The sequence below is a fragment of the Podarcis liolepis genome (assembly GCF_965112155.1).
Source record: "Podarcis liolepis genome assembly, chromosome: 5".
Classification (NCBI taxonomy): Eukaryota; Metazoa; Chordata; class Lepidosauria; order Squamata; family Lacertidae; genus Podarcis; species Podarcis liolepis.
The window spans coordinates 5,592,321-5,611,238 of record NC_139556.1 but is presented as its reverse complement, the minus strand read 5'-3'; the positions used below and the strand labels follow the sequence as shown (position 1 = coordinate 5,611,238).

General features: G+C 42.4%; 1 protein-coding gene across 6 annotated transcripts in view; it reads left to right on the top strand.

The window, feature by feature from the left end:
• PCLO (piccolo presynaptic cytomatrix protein) overlaps positions 1 to 18,918 on the top strand; it is a 243,460-nt gene that overhangs the window by 143,848 nt on the left and 80,694 nt on the right. For 5 of the 6 annotated variants that reach the window (XR_014526251.1, XM_083503300.1, XM_083503299.1 and 2 more), the window contains exons 7-8: positions 1,387 to 3,589; positions 8,202 to 8,338. Coding sequence is in view for 4 of the 6 variants with exons in the window: in XM_083503300.1 (XP_083359426.1) it covers positions 1,387 to 3,589; positions 8,202 to 8,338 (2,340 nt within the window). In the remaining 2 variants the exon portion in view is untranslated. Of the gene's footprint in view, positions 1 to 1,386; positions 3,590 to 8,172; positions 8,339 to 18,918 lie in introns of all 6 variants that reach the window. The other variant, XR_014526252.1, reaches the window with a different exon arrangement.

Here is an 18,918-nt window from a genome sequence, read left to right as displayed (position 1 = left end):
GGCCATTTTTCACTACGACTTTTTGGTCCCTGGATTGTGCAGATAAAATAAAACTGATGGAATTCTACAGGATGTGGTATTAGTGTGTATAAACAGTCACGATCCAAGGATCCCCAGGCATGCACCTCCAGATGGTGGAGATGTCATCCTGGCACCTGGGCATCTTCACTTGGTCATAATCTGGCTGTTACATAGGAGCAGTCCTGGCACAAGGTATATCTAGCCCAACAGTGTGTTCCTAACTGTGGCAAGACATATGCCTCCAGAAAGATCCATAGAAGGCAATACCCCTCTGTCACTCAGCTACTGGTACTCAGCTGTATAGGTTCCCTGGCTTATAACCATGGATAGATCTATCTGCCATGGATTTGTCTTCTATTAAGACTGTGATGAACATCATATCCTGTGGCTGCGAGTTCCATACATGGATTTTGTCTTAGGTGAAGTACCGTATTTTTCGTTCTATAAGACGCACTTTTCCCCTCCTAAAAAGTAAGGGGAAATGTGTGTGCGTCTCCTGGAGTGAATGCAGGTGGGAGGCTCTGCTCAGTGCTCCCTTTAAAGAGCGCTCCCTTCCGAGGAGGGTGAAGGAAAAGCCCCCAAGAGCCGCACACACGCTCCACTCGCTTTTTAAAGGGAGCACAGCCCGGGAGAGGCTGCACGCGGCTATCCCATAAGCCAGGACAGCGCAGCGATCCCGCTTGCTTTCCTGGCTTCTGGCTTAGCTGCGCTCAGCCTCTTCTGGGCAGGGGGAGCCTTCATCCCGCTGCCCGGGAGAGGCTGCGCACGGCTGTCCCATAAGCCAGGACAGCAAGAGGCTATCCCAGAAGCCAGATCCCTCTTGCTGTTCTGGCTTCTGGGATTCAGAATTTTTTTTCTTCTTGCTTTCCTCCTTCAAAAACTATGGTCTGGTGCGTCTTATAGAGCGAAAAATACAGCACTTGGTTTTATCTGTCCTGAATCTAATGGATGACCCTGATTTCTGTTGTTATGACAGTGAGAAAAAATTGTCTCCATTCACTTTTTGCAAATGGCATCATTTAGTAAATTTGTGTTGTGTGTCCTTTTAATCATATTTTCCAAACTAAGAAGCCCCAAGTGCTTTAGGCTTTCCTTTTAGGGAAGGTGCTCCCTCCAGCCTTTTGAACAGTTTCTTTGTACTTTTCTGCACGTTGTCCAGCTCTGTGCTTTTCTTTTTGAGATGGGGTGGCTAGAACTGTACACTGTCCTTCTTTGCAGCCTCTTTGGGACCACAAAACATGAGTTTAGTCAAGCATCTAGTAGTACATTTGGATGGGTTGTTTTTGGCTTGGAAGATCACAAGTTGGCCCATATTTGTCCATTTATCTAAAATAATTATCCTGTGGGTTTTTTCTTATGCCGCAGACTAAAGGATCTTCAAGTGTATCAGCATCAGGAATGCAAAAGAAGGTCAAGAGGACTCTACCCAACCCACCTCCAGAAGATGTTGCAGTAGGGACACAATCTGCCTTCACTACTGTGGGATCAGTTTCACGCCGGAGGATCTGTAGAAGCAATACCATGGCCAGAGCTAAAATCCTCCAGGATATAGACAGAGAACTGGATCTGGTAGAAAGAGAGTCAGCCAAGCTTCGGAAAAAGCAAGCAGAGTTAGATGAGGAAGAGAAAGAAATAGACGCAAAACTTCGGTATCTAGAAATGGGCATCAATCGGCGGAAAGAGGCATTGCTAAAAGAACGAGAAAAGAGGGAACGTGCCTATCTTCAAGGTGTAGCAGAGGAACGCGACTATATGTCTGACAGTGAGGTTAGCAGCACCAGGCCCACGAGAATAGAATCTCAGCATGGCTTGGAAAGACCAAGGACTGCGCCCCAAACAGAATTTGACCAGTTTATCCCCCCACAAACCCAACCAGAAACGCAGTTTGCAACTCCTACGAGTCCTTATACTCAGTATCAGTACTCTTCACCTGCCCTTCCCACTCAAGCACCAACTCAATACTCCCAGCCGTCTCATTACCAGCAGCAGCAACCTTTATATCAACAGCAGGTTTCTCCTTACCAGACCCAGTCAGCATTCCAGACTGTGGCAACCATGTCCTTCACGCCACAGGCTCAGCCTCCACCAACCCCACAGCCTTCCTACCTTTCCTCACAGCTAATGGTGATCCCACAGAAAACAAGGCAGGCTTCGTTATATCTGGAGCCTAAGATAACAACGAACTATGACGTGATCCGCAACCAGCCTCTCATGATAGCCCCTGCATCTTCTGACAACACATATGTCGTGTCCCATTTGGGTAGTAAATACAGCACCTTGGACTTAAGGATGGGGCTCGATGAGAGGAGCAGCATGGCCAGTAGTCCCATCTCGAGCATATCTGGTGACTCCTTCTATGCAGATATTGACCACCATGCGCCACGTAATTATGTGCTGATTGATGATATTGGAGACCTCACTAAAGGGACGTCAGCTCTGAGCTCTGCTTATGGTCTACATGAGAAGGATCTGACCAAAACCGATCGGCTGCTTCGAACTACTGAGGCGCGAAGAGTGCAAGAAGTCTCAGATTTCCTCGCACCGCTGCAGACTTCTTCTCGGTTGCACAGCTACATGAAAACTGATGATGATCCCATGGAAGACCCTTATGAACTGAAGCTGCTGAAGCATCAGATCAAGCAGGAGTTCCGAAGGGGAGCTGAAAGCCTGGATCACCTGGCAGGCCTTTCACAGTATTACCATGCAGATACTAGCTACAGACATTTCCCCAAATCTGAGAAATATAGCATAAGCAGGCTTACCTTAGAGAAGCAAGCTGCCAAACAGCTTCCAGCCGCCCTTCTTTACCAGAAGCAGTCAAAGCATAAGAAGGCCTTGATTGATCCCAAATTATCTAAATTTTCACCCATTCAGGAAAGCAGGGACCTTGAGCTTGATTATTCAACCTACTTGACTTCGAGCACATCATCTCTTGGCGGCATTACTTCCAGAGGAAGGCTCCTCCAAGATGATATAACGTTTGGCCTTCGGAAAAATATCACAGACCAGCAGAAGTATATGGGGCCAACTCTCTCACATTCTCTTGGCACAAGCCTTGGGGCTGCACTGAGTACAACAATGAGATCCACACTACATGATGATTCTGACAAATCTTACAGCAGTGGCAGTAGATCCAGACCTTCTTCCCGACCGTCATCCGTCTATGGGCTTGATTTATCGCTAAAAAGAGATTCTTCAAGCTCATCTTTAAGACTGAAGGCCCAAGAGGCTGAACCACTAGACGTTTCCTTCAGTCACGCAGCCCCCTCTGGAAGAACTAAACCCACGAGTCTACCCATAAGTCAGAGCAGGGGCCGAATCCCAATAGTAGCGCAGAATTCAGAAGAAGAGAGTCCCTTAAGTCCTGTGGGTCAGCCAATGGGAATGGCAAGAGCAGCAGCCGGGCCATTGCCACCTATATCCGCAGACACTAGGGAGCAGTTTGGATCAAGCCATTCATTGCCCGAAGTCCAGCAGCATATGAGGGAAGAATCACGAGCTCGAGGCTATGACCGGGATATAGCCTTCATCATGGACGACTTCCAGCACGCCATGTCAGACAGTGAAGGTAAACTAGACTTCAGACTGCTTTATCGCTCCCACAACACAAATCCTCATTTCTATGCATGTGTCTGATTTCATAATCTTTCGGGGACTAATTCTTCTTCTTTTCTTTTTGGCATTCTTTTTCTGTGTGTGTGTATATATATATATGTACGTATGTGTGTGTATATAGATAGATATTCTTTTCATTTGGTCGGCTGATTTAACTCTGTGCTCAGATTCTGGATGGGTACATGGATAGACTTGCATGTTCCAGTTGTATTTATTTTTTCTTTTAGTTTGCGTGTGCATTTTTTTGCACTCCACTTTTGTTATATGTATTTTGGCTGGGATTTTCAGAAGCAATAATTCAGGATTGGTTTGTCTTCTTCCATTGTGTTTAGTGGAATAAGCTTCTGCTAAAATCAAGAGAGGCTGAAAATACCACCCAAAATAAATATAGTCTTCATAAAACTGTGACCCATCCTTTTGTTAATGTGAAAAGATCTTCTGTGCAATAAGCTTGCTGCAAATCTTCAGCAATCCAAAAATTTCCAAGAGCCATAGAGCACAGTTTACAAACAAAATCCTTTATGAAAGTAATTCCCTTATATATTTCAAATCATTGTTTTAATCCCCGATGGAATCATGGGTAGAAGCAATATTGTTATGATGGGGTATTGTATTTTTAGAGACTTCGTTACTGCGCCTTTATAATTGCATCTTCGTAAAGTGTATGCTGTTATGTATGGATTTTTGTAAATTAAAAGTATGATGATATGATATTGTTCAGATGTCAGGGTCAATAAGCTTCCCCAGTAAACTTTTCTCATTAAACTTTCACAGATAACTTCAATGCTATCCACATGTATAAATGACCCTATATAAACTATAACCTGTACCTCAGACATATAAGCATGTTTTTTAAGTGATTCTATTCATGTGTGGTTATTACATATGCTGTTCCAAGTATTGGGATGAGTCTGAGAGGAGGAGGCAGGTAGGATGGATGGGACAGGAAAACCTAAGTAGGGAAACCACTTCTTAAAAGAAAATAATAAAAGTCCCAAGTAAATGTTCAAGTACGTGGTGGGTTGGGAAGTCTACAGGCAACTGCACAAGCCTATCTCACACAGATGCACACAAAGGTGTTTTTTTCTATAAAAAAAGAAAACGAAAAAGAAATACTAAATGTTACTTTTTAAAAAGCAAAGAAAAATGTTATGCTGATGTTAAATATTAAGCTGTAAGTTGTGTATCAGCATTGTTGGAATTGAGTAAAGTTTATAACATGTTTTAATACTGTTTCAGAAGCCATTTCCAAAAGACGTTTTGAAAGTTAATGAATTTTACACGTTTTCTTTGTATGTGCTCTGTTGAGTTTTTGTGCATATTGTCCAATAAAAATACACTGCATGCCCTGTTGTGTTTGCTAATAGCCGTGATTACTGTGGAAGAAATACTTGCTGAAGTTACTCCCCTCACACTTTCTTATCTACTTCAGTACCATTACTTCCTTCCTTCAGTTCACTCTGAAAATAGAATCATAATAGATGTGAATATTTGATATAAAGCTTTTCCCCTCCGAATGACCTGGAATTTGCCCCATCTCACCGAAGTATAAAACAGGAGGCTGGATCCAGAGAAAGTTAGTTGCATTTAAATGCCATTGAGATCAACAGTACCTAAGTTAGCCATGACGTATGCTTTTGCACCGATTTCAAGGGTACCTAAATTTGGTTTACACTACAGTCCAATATTCACTGACCTGGGAGTAAGTCCCATTGTATTCAGTGGATACTTACTTTTGAGTAGAGCTTTTCGGAGCATGTTTTAATTTGCTCTGGATCCGATACATGTTCTTCAGATTTACACTTTGTTTTGGTTTCTACTTTTTGTGGTTACTTAAAGCTTATGCGTTCTTACTTTAAAAGTTGTCTAAAACTTCCATTAAGGGAGTGGAGGGAGGCTATGTATCATTTTATATGCCCTGCTGGAACCATGCCTATTCATCTTAAGATCCAAAGTTTGTCTAAGGTCTCAGTTTGCTCCATTGAACATTCCACTTTTCTTTTCATCCCTGAGTTCTTCAAGGCTTTAAATCATTTTTTCTTCATAAAGGGAGTAATAACTGCTAGCAGCCCAGAGAAAACAAAAGGAATGAGATGAACAGACTGACTGGAGTAAAAGAGGAATTGAATCTATTTTTGTAACCCCACCCCTCAAAACAAAAAAATTACACTAGCCACTCTCACCAAAATATCCTAGGTTTTCATAAATGCATGCTCTCTCTCTATAAGGTTATAAAGAAGCAGAACACCTACATGGCATACACATAACACTTTTTTCTGAAATGAAACATGGCCCTTTGACCATTCTTCTTGTTTCACAGTTGTCAAATATGCTAGCATGTAAAGCCCACTGGAATTTTAAGTCATCTTTGCTCCAGCAATCCTTTTCATGAAACAACAAACATTTGCATCCACATCATTGACACCATTGCTTGTTTTGTATGAAAACTGCAACTCTGCTTTATTTCCATGGCTGGGGTTTATGGGTTAACTCCATAGCAGGAAGTGGAAACTGTATCCATGATATATCAGGACAGCACCAGAACTCCAGGAATCATGAAATGGTAATATCAAATTCATTATGTGAAAGCGTTATTAGCAAAAAGTAGCCCATAAATTCTTTCAGTTCAAGTAATGTTATACGGATCATACTGTTCACTATGATCAAGAAAAAAAAATTCTTTATATGCATGAATATACTTTAAATTACCGTGTTGCTATGTCTGGAGACAGCTATATGACATGAACCATAGATTCTGAAAGTTGTTAAGAAAGGAGATGCAATTCCCTAAACGAACATTTTAAGAATGTGACATTGCATTTAACCAGTGTGATCTTCTAGTTAAAAAAATGTATTTAAGCAGATTAGAATTTATGGGTTCATGCACATTCACAGAAAACAAAGGCATTTGGAAAATACCTAAAATGCAACATGCAAAACTGCTGGTTGAGAAGCCTCTGCATTCTTACTGTTGCACCACCTAAACTTTCAGAGGCCAACTTTTGTAGAGTCAGTTCACATATGAGGAGAGAGTACCAGTGACTAAGGGTGTTGCATTTGATTTTATCTTTACAAAAATACAGGAGCAATGAGTATCAGGCAAGCACCCAAGACAGAGATAGTGCCAGTCCTTAAAGCAGCATCAGTTCCACAAAAAAAGCAAAGATAAGGCATTGTTTGGTGCCTCCAAGCCTGCTACTTGCCAGCTGCTGCCACAATTCCTCATTTACCCCTGCATTCTAACTTTGAAATCATTTCACCAAAGTCCTCAGATGAGGTATGCTCCATAGCTAGTAAGCAGCAGCCACCAAAAACCATGGGATAAATTGTGCCTTCTCTTAGAAGATCTTTGTTCTGCCTTTTTCATATCCTGTAACACCACTATTTCAAAAGTAGTAATGTTAGGGTTGTATTGTTAGTAACGTTAGTACTGTAGTCTAGTGAGTTTGAAAAGTTCAATCCTAGTATTTAGGGCATTATACCCTGGAGTTCATACAAAGGATAATTCCTTATTCAAAAGTTTTAAGTTCATCCTGGTTTAGGGGATATGACGACAAATTGAATGCTAAGTCTGTCTTCTACAGATGCCGTCTATGATAAATTCTCCATTTTTGTTCTTAGTCAGTATGAAACAATGCAGCTTAAGAGATTTCATCTACGAATTTGAGGTGTTTATAGCAATTAGTGTAATTGTCACACAGGAGATATCTCTCTATTTTCACACAAGAGTTCACACCATTTACCATTTATATACTGCTTAATTACAAGTGTATCTAATTGGTATACAATTATGAACAAGTGCAATATAGACCAAATCAGTTCAAAACTAAATATAAAATCTGAAGTGACTTAAAATGTCTGCTGAGATAAGAACCTACCTGCTACTAGCCTGCTTTAAAGAGTCTTGCATCTCTTCTGGCAAATATCCAGACTCAGATTTTTGTGGACGTGAAGATGGAGAGCAATTCAGAACTGGGAAAAGTCTACCAAGAATGATTCTGTGCACACCCTTATTTCTCATACAGCCAAACACTTGATTGACAGAATTAATTTGATTCAGTGTTGGTCACTTGTTCTGTATTTTACATGTTTTATTGTATAGTACCATGATATTTTTAATGAGTTGGTGGTTTATAAACACTTTTATAAATAAATAAATAAATAAATAAATAAATAAATAAATAAATAAATAAAATATATAAGGCGAGACAGTGATGGAACTGAGAGTCCATAAGGAGTGGTGCAAAGGGTTTTATGAAACCAGCTGCTAAGAGGAAACACCTCAGAAACATATTCCAATGGAGTATTTCAGGAACCAAACAAGCCCAGATAAATTGTTATGGCATTCTGACATATCTGCAAAGGGTCCGCAGTCAACAAGGCTGGGTCTTCTCTGTCACTTTCTACTAACCTGAGTTTGTCTGCTTCCACTCTTGCCTGCTACTTTTGCTTTAAAATGCATGGCCAATTATTAACTGCTATATGCATGTTGACTGCGCACACCAGACTATTGCTCTTCTCACATCTCTGGCTCAGAACCTATGACGTGTCCTTGGTTTTCAAAGCCTACCACCTGCGCCGGGAAGAAACGGATTGGTTCGACAAGCCCCGGGAGTCTCGTTTGGAGAACGGACATGGTTTTGACAGAAGACTACCAGACAAGCTAGCTCACTCGAGGCCACCAAGTCAGCATCAAGACCAAGTAAGGAGGCTATGTTTTTAAGCATTGATGTTTTTAAGAAGATTCATGAGTCATACCATCTCTCATAGCTTACAGTAGACAGGCCACTCAATTTGTCAAAATGAGGTTTAAGAAAATTCCACCCTTACTCTAGAATACCAGTGCTCATTGTAAAGACAAAGGCAAATATTGTTATGTGCAGCCCCAATTCTTTGAAAATTGAGAACTTCGGGGTGTAGTGTTTACTTGGGTACATTTTCCTTTGTAATGAACAAAGGACATACATAGGGAGATACAGTTTAACTGCATGGTATGTCCCTAAGCTCAGTGCTTCGTCACCACATTCCCTTGTCCAGTGAAAATAGTCATGAAACCTCACCCACACACCTTTTCGTTCAGTGCTACCTGGGATGGAAGTATTTTTAGGGGTACCAATGAAGCAGCAATGTGACCTTAGAAGCATGTGTTAGGACAGCCTTTTCAATACTCATAGGGGATCTGAGAATTGTTTCCATCATCCTTTGGCACTGCAAGGGATTGTGTTGATAGAATTATGTATCTTAGATCAGCTGTGATTCCACATTGCATCTCTTGGGGGTTCAAGAGTTCACAGACTCATTAGGGATCCAGTCTGCTTTGCAGATACGGACCAACTCCTGAGGGCTTTTCTCATATCTAAATAACACATTACATAAATGCATCCTATGTGTGGTTTGTATGTCTTGCAATATAGGACCACTATCCATGACACAGGTTTATAATCATGAAGCATATGAGATACATTTGCAGATTACATTTGGCTGGAATGGAAAAACAATGGCTGGGAATTAAAAAACAATCTGTTTTGAGGGCAGTGGTTTTTACACATTGTCATGACCTGTAGCTACAGCTACTGTGTAGTGGAATGCTGTGACTCACAATTCCAGGTAAATTGTATTGTGCACTTGCAGTCTGTACCCTTCAGATGGGAGCCAATGAAATAAACCAGCTGTTCTAGGGTCAGTTAAGCAATTATCTCCCATGAGAGGGAGTAAAGAGTCTCAGTATTTGCCATAGCAACCTCATATCAAATTGACTGAAGAGACAAGAAAGTGGGCTGCAACCCTATACACATTCTAAATTTAATATAATATACGTTTGAGTAAACATAGACGGGATCCTACTTTTCATCATTTTATGAATGACTGTTTGCACAATGAGGATAGAATAAATAGGGTAGAATTCTGTCCTGGACAAATATTTGTTATATGAGTACAGAAGAGTACCCACAATATACACTGTGTGTGAGAGAGCAAGAGACAAAGTTTGTGGGAGCTGGAAAAATGCAATGTCAAAGAAACAAATCTCAGTTCTAACTTGTAGAATTGTACTAACTTAGACTGCATGCAACCCAGTGAAGTGAGAAGCTTCTGTGTGCAACTGATTTGGCCCAAAGGTGCTCTGAGGAGACAACTTAAGTAGATAGACTTTTGCTGCCAGCTGAGGTGCAGATGGAATTTTTGACTGGGAATCCAAACCCCGTGTCTCACCTACAATATTCATCATGGACTGTACTGCAGGGCTCGTCAACTACTCTCCCTAAGCAGAGCTCCCTGTCAGCAATAGGGAATAATAGTGTATCAGACTGCAGGCGTCTTGTCTACTATTCTGTCAGCTTCAGGCCAAACCAATCCCAAACCTATAATAAGGGCTTCTCTTGACACTTCAAAACATCATTATAAACCACTAAGAGCTTGACTTCAGTAATCCATGCTAAAGTTCTGTTTTAAGTTCTGTTATAAGCGGATGGTGCTGTGGTCTAAACCACTGAGTCTCTTGGGCTTGCTGATCAGAAGATCGGCAGTTCGAATCCCCGCAACACGGTGGGCTCCCGTTGCTCTGTCCCAACTCTTGCCAACCTAGCAGTTCGAAAGCACGCCAGTGCAAGTAAATAAATAGGTACCACTGTGGCGGGAAGGTAAATGGCATTTCTGTGCGCTCTGGTTTCCGTCATGATGTTCCATTGCACCAGAAGCGGTTTGGTCATGTTGGCCACATGACCCGGAAAGCTGTCTGTGAACAAACACCAGCTCCCTTGGCCTGAAAGCGAGATGAGCGCCCCAACCCCATAGTCATCTTTGACTGGACGTAACCATCCAGGGGTCCTTTACCTTTATTTTACCTATAAGCAAGTCTGTTCTGGCCAAACCCCCTGCAGAGGACAATGCAGTATGAGAACAACAAATTCCATTTTCTTTGGAATTTGTATCAACTAAATTATATCATCTGCTTTGTTTATATCTGTGTGCCTCTTTCTCCATTTCCATCTGAGAGGAAAAATAGAGGATGAGACACTGAAGTGTAACTGCCCACTTTCCAGTCTCCTCCTGACCTCCTCTATGCTTTTTTATTTGTCTCAGCTAACACTGGTGGAAAAATTAAAATCATTTCGCATATAAAAGTGAGCCTACGTAATCCAAACTTTCCAAAATTGTAGCTCTGTGAGGGGTTTTGTTGGAAGCCTCCCAAGAATGACTGGGGCAGCCCTGTCAGATGGGCAGGGTATAAGAAATATATTATTATTATTATTATTATTATTATTATTATTATTATTATTACACAGCCATCCTTTGAGCTTCTTACTTCCCAATATTTTGCAATGCAGTTATCCAGCTAAGTAATGTAAACAAAAATGCATATACTGAGATAAAGTGTGCATAGAAATGCATGAGTTACTAAAATAGCATTAAGAATGCATTATATTACAGAAAACTGCTTTGCAAAAACAAGTATTAAGCTAAATCACATGCAGAAATGTATACATGGGGTGGGGGAATTGTGCTACAATGCTGGTGAATTTTCATGACTTCTTTTTTTATATAAAAAAAAGCATTGATATGGAAACATGGAAAACTGAGCAGGAAAACAAGGAACTGACAGGAACTGAAATGGACAGATTTGCCCATTCCTACTCTCAGTGGGCTTCAGCAATGCTTTGAAGTCTCCAGTCTGTTGGGTCTCCTCTTCAATAACCACTTCCTTTGCCCCAACTGACTCCATGTTCTGTGGCTACTGAACATGCTTGTGGCTGGATTGTGCCATTTAGCTTACACGGAACCAGCCCAGCCATTAGGTGGGGTGAAGCTGCCGCCGCCGCCACCACTGCCACCTCAGGTGGCACCAATTTTCAGTGAGATCTTGTGAGGTTTCACTGGAATTCTGTGGGATCTTGCCAGAAGTTGATGCTGGTGCCACTTCTCTGCCACCAAGAGAAGTAGTAGAGCAGGGCAGCAATTCCTGTTTCACCCCAAGCAGTGAAACAGGATGCCAAGGACCTGTGCCTTAATCAGAACTCACCCATGAGCTTTGCAGAGGGAAAGGTAGTTGAGAACATGGTATTATGCTTTTTTTTCTAGCAATATACTAGAAAATTATAAGATTGTTCACTTAAGAATTGCTTTCCATTTCATCCAAGCTTTCACATCAGCTTCCCAAGTATATGCTTCTTTCTTTTCATTTTTGGTCATTCTCGCCTCAGTTCTCTACTATCCTCTATTACCACAGGATGGTGTAAATACAGTTCTCAGACTACAATAAATTAAAACACAGGCCCAATTCAAACCTGCAGGGGGGAAAACCACATACCGTATTTTTTGCTCTATAAGACTCACTATTTCCCTCCTAAAAAGTAAGGGGAAATGTTTGTGCGTCTTATGGAGCGAATGCAGGCTGCGCAGCTATCCCAGAAGCCAGAACAGCAAGAGGGATTGCTGCTTTCACTGCACAGCGATCCCTCTTGCTGTTCTGGCTTCTGAGATTCAGAATATTTTTTTTCTTGTTTTCCTCCTCCAAAAACTAGCTGCGTCTTGTGGTCTGGTGCGTCTTATAGAGCGAAAAATACGGTGATATAATTATCCTTCAGACCACCACTGGTAATGGGCTGCATATTTTTCAAAAAAAAACCCATACCCTTCATACATTGGAGGCTAGCATGTCAAGGAGAAAGCGGACACGGAGCAATGGATCCAAACTACAAGAAAGAAGATTCCACCGAAACATTAGGAAGAACTTCCAGACAGTAAGAGCTGTTCGACAGTGGAATTTGCTGCCAAGGAGTGTGGTGGAATCTCCTTCTTTGGAGGTCTTTAAGCAGAGGCTTGACAACCATATGTCAGGAGTGCTCTGATGGTGTTTCCTGCTCGGCAGGGGGTTGGACTTGATGGCCCTTGTGGTCTATTCCAACTCTACGATTCTATGATTCTATGATATGATTCTATGATTCAGACTAGCTTTCTTTCTGATGTGCTATCCAGGTGCAGGATTTTGTTTGTTTCGTTAGAAACACTGGAGAGCATTCAGAAAAGCAAATCTTCACCTACAGTTTAAAGTGGTAAAGCCCTAGGCAAATCATGTTGTTTTCTTTCCTTGAAAATGTAAATCAAGTCCATGACATTCCTGTTCTTTACAAGACTATTATTTGGCTTAATTTGTATTCATGACTCCCGTCTGAGCCTTAAAATAATGATTCCTCCCCCTTTAGTTCTTTAATGTACTAAGCATTTAAATCTCAAATCCAGTACGTGGCTCCATTTCTTTCGGTCTGTGCAAGCACATTATAAAGAAACAAATTTGTTCAAAACCATTTGGCCAACAGCACTTCACCAGCCCGGATTTGCTTGGAGGTCACAATAAATATGCAGTTCAGCAGACATCAGAGCCACCAAAATGACAGGCAGGGGAGCTCTAGCCAAGAAGCAGCAAAGCTGGCTTCTTGCTTTCTCACATATTTTCCCCAGAAGCTGTTTAATCTAACAGATCCAACTTCTGTTTGAACGTAATCTGCAGTAAATTCAGAGGTGACCTGTAATTCATCTAACTTTGATTCCTAGCATTTCCTGAAGTGGGACATCTGATCATTTGAGGGATGAGGGGACAAGATAGTGCAACTTACGTTAGGAGCTAAAGAAATGGTGCAGATGAACCAAAACTGCAGTTGCCTCAAACTTCCTGTACACTTGAATATAACCATTTCCTATGCTCTAATTCCCTACACATGGGACACGGGTGGCGCTGTGGGTTAAACCACAGATCCTGGGACTTGCCGATCAGAAGGTCAGCGGTTCGAATCCCTGTGACGGGGTGAGCTCCCGTTGCTCAGATCCTGCTCCTGCCAACCTAGCAGTTTGAAAGCACGTCAAATGCAAGTAGATAAATAGGTACCGCTCCAGCGGGAAGGTAAACGGCGTTTCCGTGCGCTGCTCTGGTTCTCCAGAAGCGGCTTAGTCATGCTGGCCACATGACCCGGAAGCTGTACGCCGGCTCCCTCGGCCAATAAAGGAAGATGAGCACCGCAACCCCAGAGTCAGCCATGACTGGACCTAATGGTCAGGGGTCCCTTTACCTTAATTCCCTACACAGTACAAGCAGAGTTCTTCCAGGCTAAAATATGGGCTATAATCATCAGTTCCTGTCGGGACAACAGTCTTTTCAGAACAGACCCAGGACCTATTCTGCTCAGGCACATCTTGGGTGCTCCAGTCTGCAGGTTTTTAGCATTAGCCAGTCATGGTTTTACTGCTTTCCCTGGGAAAATGATAACTTACTTTTCATACTCCAGATATAGCTGGATGTGTGCATAGATGCATGCATGCACACACATTCCACTGTGTTTTGTCCACACTAATGGGAATGCATAACAAAACCAAATGAACAACGGAGTAATGAAGCACTGAAGCTTGCTATTTTAGCATCTTGTTTATGCTTTTTTCATTAAGCCTACTGTACAGTTACTGGTTGTTGTTTTTTAATGTACGCATTTCAGTGTGAATGAAAAATCACTTTTAACACCACCACCACCCTACAAAACACTGCTAAATGTTAGCAATCAGAAAGAAAACCGTGAAGATGTGTCCAAAGGAGGAGGCTCAATTGGCTGAAACACCATTGTTCACATCGAAACCACATCTACACCTGCGCATAGTGGACAGCTGCTCCATTCGTTTACTTTTGCGAGCTCTCCATGCGGAAGAAGTACAGGGAAGATACATAACAATTGGACGGCAACTTCTTGTAGATGCTCCCTTAAAAATGAGTTAACAAAATGTGTAGAAGCATCCCAACACACTCACACAGCAATTCACATAGAATGGGGAGGTTGTGCAGGAGACCAGTGGCTGAGGCATGAAGGAGCGAGCAACGATTTCTGCATCAGCCCTCTAGCCTTACTCAGGAATGTTGCTTTGTGCATCCTGTTGGGAAGAACAGAGGCCATTGCATCAGATGTTTGTACCTGTCTATTTAAAAAAAGGATCAGTCTTGAGTGGAGGGCTGGACTGAGTCACCGGGTCTGCTCTCATCTTACTTCAGCCAGAATGCCTTGGGTGCCCAGAGGCATTCTGGTCTAGGGAAGATGGCGGCAGCTCCATGCACACAGCCTGGCACACCTCCTCTAAGGGTCAGGCAGTACCGAGAGGAATTGCCAGCACTCCCAGCTGCAGCATCTTTCAGCAATGTTGCTGCTCCTCCTAGTCCTCACTGTGCTTCTGATGTGCCAATCTGAAGTTCAAGTTGCAGACTCTTGTTACTGGCCCTTCTCCTGCACATCTGACCACAGCCTGACAACAGATTTAGCAAACACAACTTTTCTTATTTTCATGCCAGGTAAGGTTTTTCCCTGGTATGCTTTGGGAAGAAAAAAATTGAAGCACCTTAACTGGAAGCTCATTCATTTAGATCCTTCTCAGACGAAGGTGCATTCCACAATGCATCTGCCTCTCGTATAAATAGATGAACAGGCTAATCTAGTTTTTCCTCAGAATTTTAACGTTCAAACCCACTTGTCATGGAATCATAGAATAGTAGAGTTGGAAGGGACCCCAAGAATTCATCCCCCTTCAATGCAGGAATCTCAAGTAAAGCATCCATGGCAGATGGCCATCCAACCTCTGCCTAAAAACCACCAAGGAAGAAGAGTCCACCATTGACCGAGGGAGACCATTCCACTGTCAAACAGCTCTTACCGTCATAAAGTTCTTCCTGATGTTGAATCAGAAGCCATTGATTTGAGTCCTACCCTCTAGATTAGGATAAAGCAGACTTCCATGTGACAGCCCTTTAGATATTTGAAGATGGCTATCAAATCTCTGTCTCCTCATTAAGCATTCTTCATAAGGCTTGGTTTCCAGACCCTTGATCATCTTCCTCACCCTACTCTGCACATGTGGTCACCCAACATTACAAGTTGTCACCCCCACCAGTTAACTCTTCTGCCGACAAGCACACAGAGTCCTATTTCTACACGTGTCATGCATAATACTATTGCACGCCTCCCCAATCTCCAAGAGGTCTGAGATTCCATGGATTACAGGTGCTTATCCAGGGTTCGTGTTTCCTTCTGAATAAAGGACAGCAGAGAATGTGGTGCCTTATGATCTATGGGAGGGATTCATAGCAGGGCCTTGCTTGCCCTAGAGCTGATGCCTTGGATTCCAACAGAAATCTAACTGCTCTGACTCTCCCTGCCCAGCTTGCTGCTTTGCTTCTAGCTCGCATCGCTCCACTCTCTGCTCTCAACTCTGCCTCTTTCCTTTTAAGTACCTGCAAGTTGAGGGAGGGGTTGCACCCATTTGTCTTCTCCCACAGAGCCCCTTCCTTTGTTCCCCTCAATGGCTCATCACCTAGGCCAGGGGTCAGCAAACTTTTTCAGCAGGGGGCCAGTCCGCTGTCCCTCAGACCTTTGGGGGGGGGTGGACTATATTTTGAAGAGAGAGAAAATGAATGGATTCCTATGCCCCACAAATAGCCCAGAGATGCATTTTAAATAAAAGGACACATTCTACTTATGTAAAAACACGCTGATTCCCGGACCATCTGTGGGTCGAATTTGGAAGGCGATTGGGCCGGGTCCAGCCCCTGAGCCTTAGTTTGCCTACCTATGACCTAGGCTGTCACCTCACCAGGAAGCTAGCCTGGCTACTCCAAGAATTAGAAGTGGGGACCGGCATGCAGCCTAACCTCTCCCCCAAATTCCTGGCAATCCATCTCTGGCCTTCTAAAAGAACCAAAACAGGGTATTTGAATTCTAAAATCAGCCAGCCAGAGAAGAAGGTGGAAGGTGGAGAAGCTTCTTCATCAGGATCTCCCATAGGTTCGCTGCCTTGATGAAACTTCCCTGATCAACACAGAAGTTTTATATTCTGATTTTATCCTGTGGACCACACTGAGACCTGCGGGTATAGGGCAGTATACAGATTTAATAAATAACAATAATAATAAAGTTTTGGTGATGGTAGCTCTGAGCCTTTTGTTATAGTTTTAAAGGACTTTGGGGTCTGCCAGCTGCAGGTTTTTCTCCAGCGCAAAGTCTCACTCCCCTCACAGTTCTTCCCGCGGAAACAGCTGGAGGTGGAGCCTACTGTACAAAGGAAAGAATCGCAGCTACTACTCCACACACCTTTGTCCAGGCCCACCTCTAGCCCGTGCTCCTGATGGGATGCTTCCCTAGGGCTGAAAAAGGTTCCCCACCCCATTTTACAAGAGCCTCAGCCCAGATATAACCATTCATAGTTCTCTGAGCCATATATTGTCCTCTCAGTCTGCACTCTACATGGGCAGAGAAACACATAGCTGCATGACAGAAGGAAATTAAGCCTGTGCTGCTTTCACATGCAGATGCAAAGCAGTTACTGATGCAGGAGTCCTCTTGTAAAAGCTGGCAACCCAGCTGTCTTAAAACTATCCTGTCCTGCCTCCTTTTTATAGCAGGGGTGGTCTGCCAGATTTTGCTGGACTGCACCATTCCTGACCACTGGCCATGCTGGTTGAGGTGGATGGAGATTGGAGTCCAACAGCGTCTTGAGCATAGCTCACATTTTGTAGCCTCAGTTACAGATAGATAGCCATGTTGGTCTGCCATAGTCAAAATAAAAAAATTCCTTCCAGTAGCACCTTAAAGACCAACTAAGTTAGTTCTTGGTATGAGCTTTCGTGTGCATGCACACTTCTTCAGATACACTGAAACAGAAGTTGCCAGATCCTTCTATATAGTGAGAAGGCCTTTTCCTGTAAGACCTATTGCAGTCGTTAAGAGTCGTCAACAGGCTCATCTCAGCTATCTGCCAATCTCCCATTCCCACCACCCTTCTGAGTAATACCCCTCCCCACCTTCTCACTATATAGAAGGATCTGGCAACTTCTGTTTCAGTGTATCTGAAGAAGTGTGCATGCACACAAAAGCTCATACCAAGAACTAACTTAGTTGGTCTTTAAGGTGCTACTGGAAGGAATTTTTTTTATTTTGTAGCCTCGTTTTCTTTGTGGAGACATAAGAGTGCTCCAGCAAGACTTCTGTATGCCTTAAAACATTGGGGGGGGAACCCCTAAAACAAGTTAATAAACATGACATTCTCAGAGGGAAACTGGGGGTGGCATAGTCTCTTTTTGTTTTGTTTTGTTATTTGCAGTGCTACATATTTTTGTGTTAACGTTTTCCTATATTCTGTTTCTGGGCAGAGGAATAACTTTTGGTGTTTGTAATGTAACACAGCAAGCCAACATCTCTTCTCCACCTCCACCCTCACCCTTCTCCTTAGAAGCATGCTGCTGTATAGGTTGACTTCATAATGCCAACCACAGTTTAAGCACAGTTTCCTACAAGCAATAAAAAAAGGATATTACTGATCTCTGGGTACCAGTAAACTCTAAAGTCTATGTTTATAAGGCTGTTTATCACAAGGATTTATACTGATTGTAAAACACTGCAGGTGGAAGTAATAAAAATATAATAGGCCGAGGCAGCAATTCTTACTTGGGAGAAAAACCCAGTGAGCTTACTTCTGAGTAGACATACATATGATTGCACTGTAAGGCAAGTGCTTATTCTTTCTTTGGCTATGCATTCTCCAAAAAAGACATGTCAGTGCACAAGTATATATGTTCTAGCCATCTGTTTTAAAATGGGATGGCCGTGTCAAAATAAATGAGGCTATAAATTACCATTTATAGGTCCTATATATATAATTTATAACAAAACCACATCCAGTTCAATTCATATGTTACATCATGCTTAAAAGACCCCTCAACATTGATTTCCTTGTATGATGAAAAGACCAACAAAGAATAAAAAATGCCCAGTTTTTCTGAAATATTTCTAAAGTTAATTCTCCTATCTCATAATTGTTTATATCCATGTGCCATTAAGTCCCAAATGTTCCTCTTCCACTGCTCTATGGAAGGTATTCTATCTTTTTTCCATGCCTTCAAAATGTAAACCGGGCTCAGAGCAATGCAACGAATAACCAAAATCTGTGCCTTGCTCTGAGCCTGGTGCCTTATGTGTTCCAAGAGCACTATTATTGAATTGGAATATTTTCTTACAGCTCCTCCAGGAAATCTGTTTATTGAGCATTCCTTGAGGTTTTTTGATTGCACGGTGCTTATGTAGAGGTTAGGCTATGATTTTTCGTGAAGCAGCTATATAACAATGAGCATTGATCCTAATTTGCTTGCGGGGTGTTTATAACTCTTCTGGTTACTCATTAGTTCACATAATCTTCTGTTCACTTTCCCCTTACTTTCATCACCAAATCCCAAAGTGGATTTGTTAGGCTAGGGCAACAAAGCAT